This window comes from Mya arenaria, chromosome 5 (genome assembly GCF_026914265.1).
Source record: "Mya arenaria isolate MELC-2E11 chromosome 5, ASM2691426v1".
Taxonomy (NCBI): domain Eukaryota; kingdom Metazoa; phylum Mollusca; class Bivalvia; order Myida; family Myidae; genus Mya; species Mya arenaria.
Window position 1 is genome coordinate 20720422 of NC_069126.1, and position 11483 is coordinate 20731904.

An 11483-nucleotide genomic window follows, 5' to 3' on the forward strand; every position below is an offset into this window, starting at 1 on the left:
AACAGTTGCAGCCAAATACTTTCTGAGTTATGGTCCTTTAACTACATTTTCACTGTATAAATATATATAGGGGTTTGAGAAACAAACTTCTTCCACAGTTTATGATGTATTTATCTGAACACCTGACCACCATGAAGAGTATTAGTGTTTTAATATTTTTGTCAGTTTCAATGTTTATATGCACTTGAACTTAGAATTTTACAAATTACGGCTATAAAAATGGGAGTTGTGTATCAAACTACTTAACAGTTTATAACGGATAATTCTTTTACTTTGTGCAAATGAACACCATCAAGTGTGCTAGTGCCTAAATCCCTTTCATCAGTAATAGCAAAGTTGTGTTAAGAGTTATGTGCCGTTCGACTTAGATCTATTTTGTAGCTGCTGTATGACAGATTCAGGAGCTAGCAAATCATTGTAACCTATATATGATTTACGAGGGACCTCTCTTTTAAAACTTGATACTAGCATTGTCACCATAAAGAAACTTATATAAAAGAACTTGGTACACATAACTATCATATGTAGTAGTGCCGCACATGTATTGAAACCAACGACTTACTCGTCTCAGAGTTCAATTCTCTTGAAAAGGAGTTTTAGACTCTGCTGAATCAAAAATAAGATTCTGTGTAAAAACAAGAGTATTTGGGCAGAAATTATTCTTGTGATAGCTTCAATGACCTTGTCAACTACCCTCCTGGAGAAAACAAAGTTCATGCTTCAGTGCTCCAGCCAGGATTTGAAAAGGGCAGGGTGGAGTTTTGAAAAGGGCAAGCTACACGAGTCGTGTAGGGGCGATGGGGGGGGGGGGGGGGGGGGGGGAGGGGTCAATCCCTGTCACAAGGTTGTTTTTTTGTTGTTTTTTTTAGGGGGGGGGGGGGGGGGATCAATCAAATAGATACAAAAAAAAGATATATGTTGGAGACGAATCTTAGTTTGGTACGATCGCGATTGGGTACGAATGTTACATTCAGCCTGGCTGTTATTTGATTGTCTTTGGTAAAATAATGTTTAATATGCTGATGTTTTAGAGTAAAATGACAGTAAAAATCACTTCCCTGGTTTAAAAAAAATCACTTATAAAACAGAGCATTGATAAAATAACTCCGAAAAAATGTTCTGACAAAATGGCGGTTTCGGCGAATTTTGACAAGATCGTGGACATGGTAAATAAATGCTACATAAAACATCAACATATTTTTGTGGGTAACAAAGAAATTTTTATCATGAATATTTTAGAAATTAACTTTCAAAACTTTTACTGAAAAGGTGATGTATTTGATTGTGTCAGCGCCACCTTTCTTATGTTTACAAATCGGCAGTGACCGTCTGCTTCAAATCAACAATTTTTAATTAAAATGGCGAGTATCATCAGTACAATACAATTAACAATTATTTTTAAAGATTTGTGCTTGACAACTCTTTTCACCATCCCTTCACATTTTCTATCGCATTTTATGAACTTTCATGATGGAATGAACGAGTTCTCAATGTATATTCTGATTGGCTGACATTAAATAGCTCCGCCTCCTGTCGATGTTCCCGTATTTAGCTCTTCCTAATTATTGGATTAGAAGATGACAAATTATGAATACACAGGTCGTCTGCTCACTACACAAGTACACACTTAGCTGTCATATGACTTGGACAAGGCACATGGGAAGATGAAAGGGCAGTACGGCACATTTTAAGCAGACAATGGGGGCATGGTGACACCTAGCGGGAACACTATTATCATAAGTATTACGTAATTTGTCTCAATTATGACAGCAGATTAAGGGCTGCTGCTCTTTCATAATGATTTCAATAGTAAAAAGGGCACTAACGGAATAACTGGCCCTAATAGAGTATTTGTGAAAAGGGCACTACTCAAAAAAAGGGCAGGGCGGTAAGAAAAGGGGCACGGGCGCTGCGCCATTGAAAAACGGGCTAGCTGGAGCACTGCTGCTTGTCTTAACCTAACTTGTTAACTGCTAACATTTGGAAATTTTATCGTTCATGAAACATATTTGTAACATATCTACCTAATGGTCCTTGCCACACGTGTATATATTGTCACTGGTAGCATGTGTACCAAGTTCCAAATAAATGTCTTGGAATATGTATTAATTTATTTTTACAATCAAGGTTAAAAACATTAAGGCTTTGACAAGTACTTGTTGTTTTTTTTCAATAAAAATAACAACATTCAGTACATGTATCCAGCTTTTAATATTTTAAAGTTTTAATCATTTGAGAAAATCTTTATATTATAGAGTAACGTTTCAGCCATATTCTAATTAAATGATAAACAACAATTCAATGAATCAAGCAATTCAATATCCCAGTTTTTCATTAAGATGAGTTTTGCCATCTCCTGACTGGTTTTCAGGGGGGAGCCACACAGCATAATCTGGATCTTCAGTTGAATAGTCATTATCCCCTTTCAACTTTTTTCCACCTTCCAAGTTCCTATTAGAGTCTGATTTTCTTTTACCAGTAGAGTTCTCAGCTCTATCAGCTTCTTCTTGTAGTTTTTCAAGCACAGCTGAGAGAGGCATGGATGGTCCTTTTTTCTTTGAAGCACTAGCGACTGAAGGGATTTTTTCTTTTATATTAACATTGATAGTTTCAATCAACTTTGGGGCCTCTGGTGTTTTCACTGATGCATTCTTTGGAGCACTTTTATTTGTTTCTTTAACTTGATTAGTTTTCTCCACTGCAGATGTTTCAATGTCCATTGATTCCTCCTCTTCCTCTTCACTTTCATCTTCACTTTCTTTCAACATTTGTTCTTTCTTAGCTATACTTGTAACAGGTTTTCTCACCACCTTTCCAGCACTCGGTCCCTTCATTTTCCCCACTTGAGCAGTCAACACACTTTTCTTTAAATCCGGTTTCATAACAGACACTTCCGGCAATGTTGCTGGTTTCGCTAGGTTTACCAATTTTCTTAATCTCTGTTCCTGTTGTTTCAACTCCATCAGCTGAGTCTTCAGTTTCATCTTAGTCTTTGTGTCCATCATCCCTGATTTAATTGCAGACATGTAAGCATCTAGAGCATCCACATCGTCACTGTCCATAGCTGCTGCCTGGGCCTTGGCTTGTTCCAGCTTAGCTTCTATACTCTGAATTTCTTCAGCCACACTGGTATGCTTCTCTAACAGGGAATCATAAGTTTCTGTTGTCTGCTGCTCACTTTTTCCAACCTTCTTTTTTCTCAACTCCCTCTTTTTCTCAATAGCACCAGTCCTGTCCAGAAAAGTATCTTCATCACTATCATAAAAGTCATCATCTTCCCAGTTCTTACCCTTTCGTTTACGGCTTTCCTGCGCAGACTTCCTGAGCTCACCATGTCTATCAAGAGTCCTACATGCCTCAAGTGCACAAGCAATCACCCCTTCTTTCTTCTTACCTGATACCACTACTTCTGCAATCACGGGCTCGCCATTCGGACCATCAATTGGCAACTCAACAGTACACTTCCATTTACCATACCCCGCTTCATGAAACTCATATTCTGGCAACTCCAGGCCTTCTCTCTCAAAGTAATGATTCAATGCTTTCTTGGGATCATTAATGTACAGATACTCATTTTCAGCCTCAAGTTCAGCAAAAGGGTTCACAGCACTTTCTTCTTCCTCTTCCTCTTCAGGATCGTTCTCATCGATTCCCCAAGAACAACCCTTTTGCTCCTCTCTCTGCCTATTAAGCTCAGCCTTTCTTTCTGACTCATCTATTTCTGCCTGGCGAAGAACCTCTGCTTCCTTCTGCTGTTTATCTCTCTGCTCCTTCATTTCCTTCACAGATAATTCTGATTCTTCTTGTCTGTCACTGTCAGGGCCTTGCAGAATAAACAACCTGAAATATCAATCATTATCAGTATTAATCAAGCTATGTATTAGTATTGCAAAGTCAGGCTTGAGTAGCTTGCAAAGAAAAATCTTATGTTCATATCAAAAACAAAAAATCAAGCTTGTTCAATTCCAATGACAGAAAAATTACATTAAGCAAGGCCTGTGCAATATGATTTCGAAGTGTTATCAATTTTGGGGTTACTTACTTCAAAATGGAATGAATGTCCTGATATTTTATATTTTCCCTTTAACCCATTACTGGGTACACCTTGATCTGTGATCAGAAACTTTGAAATGAAATAACATACAGTCAAACCCTGTTGGTTCGAACTCCCTGGGACCGATGTAAATATCTTGATCCTTTACATCCAATTTGAGCCAACAAGGAAATCGAGCCAACAAGGTTCGACTGTATATATGTACTATATACTGAAAGGATATGGTTACTATGTTATGTATTTACCTGGTGCTACCTCCAAACTTCAATACATAGTCCACATGTAGCCTGTGGAATGTTGAGGGCGGGACTTTGTTTTTGTTGATCCAGGTTCCGTGGGTGCTGTCAAGGTCATACAGGTACCACCCCTGGGCAAAATCTGCGGACCCACCACTGTACTGGATAACTGCATGGTGCCTGTAAAAAAACAGTATCAACCATTCAATGATAATCCTTATTGATCTCATATCTCTTTGAATATTTGAACAGTGCAAACTATACAATGTTTTGCATTTTTGTTTATCAAAGCTTAAATAAAGGCCACAGCAATTTTACTTTTTGTTCGACACCTTTTCACCATTTCTATATTATTAATATCTAGAATGGAACTCCTGAACAATAATAATTTTACATTTCCTTAACTACCGGTAAGTAAATTTTTAAAGAAATAAACCATGAAATAATCATTTCATCAAATTTTATATAATTGATTAAGTCTTTCTAAAAATTAAGTTGGTAAATCTGACCTTTGCAGGTGAAAGACAAAATATATCCATTATGTTTGGCCTATAGTTGGTATCTCAACAAATTTATTATATGTACTCATATTTTGATAATTCAGTTATTTTTTGCATTAAATATATTATTTATGCATCAAATTGATTTTTTACTCAAATATAATATCAGTCATAATATATTCAATCCTAATTAGCTATAACTTTTAAACCATATTACGAATGCTACCTTGATAACGACGGATGTTCCATGGGAATGTCACAGCTGGGTAAACGTCCAACCACATGAAAGTTCTGGGTGGTGAGGTCAACATTGTCAATCACAGCCCCATTCTTGATCACTTCGAATGAAAACTTTTCCTTACATGCTGAGCCCCAGATGGGCTCTGTATATGGCACAGCAGCATGGTTGGATTGATGCTGCCTTTCAGCAGGAGGAAGGGCTGGCTTATTGTCCACCTTAGGAGCTGATGGGGCTTTATTTGTTTCTGATGTACTGTCTGAACTGTTTGTCTCAGATTGTTCAGCATCTATTTTTGATTTGTCATCATTTTCTGGGACAGGAGCAGGTGGCTGGGGATTGAATGCCTTGTCTGCCTCTGTACTTGATTTGATCTTTTTCTTGACAGGAAGTCTAAAGGTAGGGGCCTTGAATTCAGGTGCAGTTGGTGGTTTTTCTTCTTTAGTGTTCTCATCGGTGTCATCAGTTACAGCAGACATTATGACCCTGTAAAAATAAACAAATATAAAACTTAATAATGTCCTGGTGTCGCATTTTCTGAATCATTCATTCTGGTGTCTGTGATGAAATCCAGCACAATTCCAAACATTCACAATCATAGCAGGTTTATTTCATTTGACCCGAGCTCCCAGGATTTGATGCCCAGAAATCGTAAATGACCCAAAATTGAAACATCATAAATTTGTAGTAAGCGTTAACCTTGACCTTGGGAAATTTCAGAGCAAGCTTTTATCTTTAAGAGAAGAGATTTTTCAGCAAACAGATGTCAAATTATACAACCAATTGACAAGAAATACACACAGTCATGTCGAGTCATTGCCAGGACATTGGCAAAAACAAAGTGGTATTAAAATTTATATGTATCAAATCTCTGAAAAAGTCTGTTTATTCAGGTTGGGTATAAAAGACTGGCCGGACCAGACCAATTCTGAACCAACGGAAATCAACGGAAATCTCCATTTTGATCCGAAAAAGAAAGCCGGATATAAAAGACTGGCTGATCTGGTAGGTATATATATATATAAAAAAAATATCTCCATGCCCTAGTGGTTAAGGCGTCCTCCTACGAGTGGGAGGTTGTGGGTTCAATCCCTGGCCGCGTCATACCGAAAGACGTTTAAAGTTAGTACAAGTAGCTCCCTTGCCTGGCGCTTGGCATTTAACCCTTTAGCACATAGACAAGTAGCCAGATTACACCTCCCAGTCAATAGCCAACTTACTGATAAGCAATCCTTATCTGTATAGGTACTTTTTAGGAGATTTGAAAATGAGCAAATGAATACAGCAGTATGACCTTAAAATCAATATTACTCCAAATAATTGTGGCCAAATATTTTTTATGTGAATACATTTTTTTATAAATAATTAAATTATGTAATACATGATGTCAATGATGAAATAATAAATTATTTTATTTCATCTGTTAATGCATTTCCAAGATGGAATTGTAACATATCTTTGAAATGTCATAATTGCATTAAATCAAAGGATAATAAAATGCTGGGATCGATCTAAATTTTATTACCCCTATCATAAAAAAGACCCATCTGGATTAAAAAGCCGACAATTGATGTTCTTGTGCGTAATACACAGAAATATGGCAGGAATATCCGGTGTCATCGAGCTGAGAGATTTAGTCCAGGGTGTCTGTTTAACTTTATTACCCCCTCATAAAATTGTTTACAAAAAGAAAGATGATAAATGTTTTTCCAGTATGAATAAAAAGATCTAGATCATTCAAAACGCTTGCACAAATGTGTTTACCTGACCTATTTTACGGCCGGAACCATGCTGGACATCTATCAGCTTCACAGAAAATTTACTCATCATTTTCTCAGCTACTTATTGTTTCTATTGTTTGTAAACAAAATATTACCCTTAAATAAATATAATCTCTACTGATTTTAATTGTAAACTGAACTGACATAATATATTTAATGATTTATGCATCAATGAATTTGGGGGATTTTCCATACAGTACTCGGCGCGTGGTCTTATTACGTCACAATGGGATATCACACCTGCGATTGGGAGTATAAATACCATCTCATTTTAGCCGACGATATTTTCAAGGGAAAATCAACACACAAAAGGTTAAACTTTAATTTTATAAACATCCGGGATATTGTTTACAGAAAGAAAGATGCAAAATTGAAATATTGAAATGACGCTATTGAAATATGCGGGCGATGCGAATACATCCAGTAATGGATGCTGTCAGCAAGATGCGTATACATCTGCTAATGAGCTATGTCGGCCTATCTCTTATACATGCGCTATAGGGTTAAAGGGTAGTGTTTGGAGAAGTGGTGTACTCAGTACTGGTTCAACCCAAAAAGTTGTATCCTGTGTATCGGTGCTCTACAACGGGCACGTTAAAGAACCAAGGTCTCTTCGCAAAGAGCTAGGGTATTGCACCCAGATCTCTTGTATCTCACTCTGTTTCTTCAAGTCTTCCAATGTCTGGATTTGACTGCGAATTGCTGTCACTTCTATCTCATGTCACTTATGCCATTTAAAACACAATTTAAGTTGTGATGGCTTCATGGTGGGGTCAAGCCATAATGCAGCCAATGGGCGCGGGCAGACCTTGATAAACTCAAATAAACAAACAAGGTGTATGAAAATATGTATTGTTTTGTGAAGTTCATTCATAATTTCAATACAATGTGTAAACAATATGTTTTAACGTTGTGTATCAATTATAAATGACCTCCGTTTCATGTTTACAATATAAATGATCAAACATTGCTTTCAGATAATATATGATTATTCATATTTAACAACAACTTTAAAAGGAGACAAATTCAAACGGTTACTATTTTTTACGCAGTAGTTCCATGGAAATATAGTAAAGTAATTTGCGTCATTGATTTGCGTCAAGTGTAATTGATTATTGTTTGACTTGCACATTTATTTTTGAAGAAGGTTTGTTGATTAATTTGAGCTATTTCTGATTCTCTGTATGGGTTTCTTTTTAATGAGTATATTGTTCACATGGTGTCTATCCAAATATTATCAAAAATAATATGCAGCTTATAAAAGTTGAAAGTGTTTATTTGATTAAACGCCTATTTTTATACATAATATTCAATGGCGTTGTACAATACATGCATACTCTATATATCCAACATAATATTTGAACATATTTTGATGTAAGACAATATAAAGCAGTTAAACAATAATAATTAAAACTTGCAACATTCATTAGATTGTAATTGACTAAAGTAGTAATATATGTACATGAAGTAAAAACATAATTGGTCAAAGCAACCGATAAAAAATGAAAAATAAACAAACTCTAAGACTCTAAAAAATCAAATATAATATCAGACATTTCTTATCGGAGTCGGTTTTAAAACAAGTCATAAAACTGTGTAAAATAGTGAGTTTTGAGGTTTTTCTTGAACACATCTATAGACACTGACTGCTTAATATACAATGGCAGACTATTCCATAGTTTTGGTCCGATTGTGCAAAAACTTCTATCGTTAAACCTTGTTCTCTTGTTAAATGGTACATCATACTTGATACCAGGGTCACTAGCTGATCTTAATCCTTGTCTACGACTTACACTCTCAGACAATAACTCAGTCAAATAAGCAGAGGCCCTACCAGTGCCACAGTTGAACATAACTGTCAATATCTTGAAGTTGATTCTAGCCTTTATTGGCAGCCAGTGCAGATCAAAGAGAGCTTGCTTGGCCCCGTCATAATTGCCTTGGTTAAGAACTAATTTTGCGCACATATTTTGGATGCGCTGCATTTTGGTTAACTATATCTCAGAAATACCATACAATATAAGGTTACAGTAGTCCAAATGAGAGATAACAAGTGAAAGTAAAAGGATTTCGGTTGCAGCTCTGGTTAAATATTTTCGTATACACTTCACCCTGAAAAAGTTCAACATTGCAGTGCGGCATTTACGCTTCACGTGTTCCTTAAAGGATAAGGTTTCGTCAAGAAAGGCACCTAAGTATCTAATGCAGCTTTCTCGGTGTACAGCATCACCAGCAATATCTATATTTGTAGTGACACATTTATTTAGTTGAGCCTTACTGCCAAACATAATGAATTCTGTTTTGGAAGTGTTCATTTTTAGTTTGTTTGCGTTCATCCACTTGTTGATCGTAACTGCACATGTTTCTAGTTTGTGAATATTTTGCTGTTCATGTATTGGAGACGCCGGACTAAAGCATTTGTGGGCGATATGATCATCAGCGAACCCGTACACCGAAATCGACGGAGGAATGACATCAAACAGAGTACCGGCATAGGTTAGATATAGCCAGGGACCCAAACAGCTTCCTTGGGGAAAGCTACATTCTAATGGACGGGGTGATGATAGAGACGTATTAACACTAACTCTACAATTCCGTCGTCTTAGATACGACTCTAGCCAATTCAACGCAGTACCACACATTCCATACTGATTATGAAGTACGTCTATCAAAATGATGTGATCAACAGTATCAAAGGCAGCACTAAGATCAATAGCAATCAAGGCGGTGACTTCTTGTCTTTCCATTCCACCAAGAATATCATTGACAAGTCGTAGAAATGCCGATTCACAAGAATGATATCGCCTGTATGCTGACTGATGTTTTGGTAAAAGGTTGTGTTTGTCTGCGTGTGCGTTGAGTCTTAGCAGAACTGCCTTTTCTACAAGTTTTGATAGAAATGATAGATTACTTACTGGTCTGTATTATGTATTATATATTTAATACTAATATGTAATAAGCTGTTAATTGTTGTTGTTTTTGCTAGTCTCTTATACCCAATCAAAATTTTTAAGACTTCTGAGCGATTTCGGGACCGTAGCGGAAATTTCAGTTGGTCCGGAATTGGTCCGGTCTGACCAGTCCTTTATACCCAACCGTTTATTCAGGCTTTGAAAAACAAAGTGCATCTAAGTAAGCGTGTTAATGAAGCATATTATTTAAATAGTATTTTTTCCTGACAACACTTGGGCAAGATATATTTAAATAACAGTCCCCATTTATCTTATGCTTGATCTACCTCAAAAAACTATAACTAACCCTTCTAAACTAAATCGTTTAAAGCATCACGCTCACATTAACTTGATGCAAAAACTCTGCTTTAAGATATTACTCTTCCTTAATATAATCAAGTCTTAAAAGTTATCTAGTCAACGAGTTTTTCGTGATTTAATGACTATGGCAGCTACAAGGATACATAATGACCAGTGATAAATGTCAATCGTTATTGTGTCGAGTTTCTGTGGTCGCGAAATTATGTTAATTTTCTTTTTTTAGTCACAAAGAACAAACTTACAAGTTTGATTAACACAATATGATCACGGTATAAAATGGATTGTAGAATAGTATCCGCTGTGTATGACAGGCAAATAGTTATCGGGAAAACGTTTTTTTGTAGTTTTTCCTATTAATTTCATCTGGGTGGCGGAGGCGTTTACATTTCCAGCATAAAGGTTACACTCTACTATTATAGTTGTATGTATGTGTGTATTTCTTGAGACCTTGCGTGATAGTGTAAGCACTGATTTCCAACAGGGTCCTTTGTTTTTGCTGAAGGGACAGCAGGCTGGAGAGACAGTTGTGGGATACAAGGAAGTCCAGGTGCGATACCCTAGCTCTTTTTCGAAGAGACCCCTTGGTTCTGACACGTGCTCGGTGTAAAGCACCGATACTCGGGATTAAAAGTATCTCCCAAGGCCGAGAGTGTAAGATTATAAGTATCTTCCATGGTCGAGAGTGTAAGATAGGTTCATTCTGACCCGAGCGTAGGGTGTTTTGCGAAAACGAGGAAAACTGTTTTATGGTGACATTTGAAGCGAGAAATAATTAATTAGCGTTCTAAATATTACCATAAGACAAGATTTCCTTGGTGCTACTGGCGACAGTCTTCAACAAGGGAGGTAATTACAATGTGGTAAAAGGAGTTCTATACGGGCATTTTATCTTCGCCCGTGGGCAAGATAAGAATATCTAGCATGGTTAAATTATTGGATCTACTTATCTGAGGTGGGAGAAATGTTTATTCCGACCCGAGCGTAGGGTGTTTTGCGGAAACGAGGGTTACCGAGTTTCCGCAAAACACCCTGCGCGAGGGTCGGGATGAAACTATCTTACACGAGCGGCTATGGTAGATGCTTTTTCTCCCACCTCAGTTAAACAAAATTAATTAAAAATGTATTTTTTGCTGGAACTCTTTTGTGTTTAGTGAAAATAATTGCGTATTGATATGCGATAGCACGTGGTTGTCATGGATACGCGCGCAGTGATCCATTTAATGTTAATAGTCAAATCGGTCTTTTTAAATAGTTCTAAGGAAAATGAAGCCTTATTTCTTGAATGGTGCGTGAAAACTGTTTTATGGTGACATTTGAAGCGAGAAATAATTAATTAGCGTCCTAAACATTACTATAAGACAAGATTTCCTTTATGCTACTGACGACAGTCTTCAACAAGGGA

At 36.8% G+C, this 11483-nt stretch overlaps 1 protein-coding gene across 1 annotated transcript; it reads right to left on the reverse strand.

The window, feature by feature from the left end:
* Positions 1 to 2192: 2192 nt before the first annotated feature.
* On the reverse strand, positions 2193 to 10467 carry LOC128236175 (kanadaptin-like). Its single transcript, XM_052951067.1, has 4 exons — positions 10324 to 10467; positions 5017 to 5514; positions 4300 to 4470; positions 2193 to 3840 (listed from the first exon to the last, which is right to left on the reverse strand). Exons 2-4 carry the CDS (start codon positions 5505 to 5507, stop codon positions 2316 to 2318), a joined length of 2187 nt encoding a protein of 728 aa, XP_052807027.1. The 5' UTR covers positions 5508 to 5514; positions 10324 to 10467; the 3' UTR covers positions 2193 to 2315.
* Positions 10468 to 11483: the final 1016 nt, after the last annotated feature.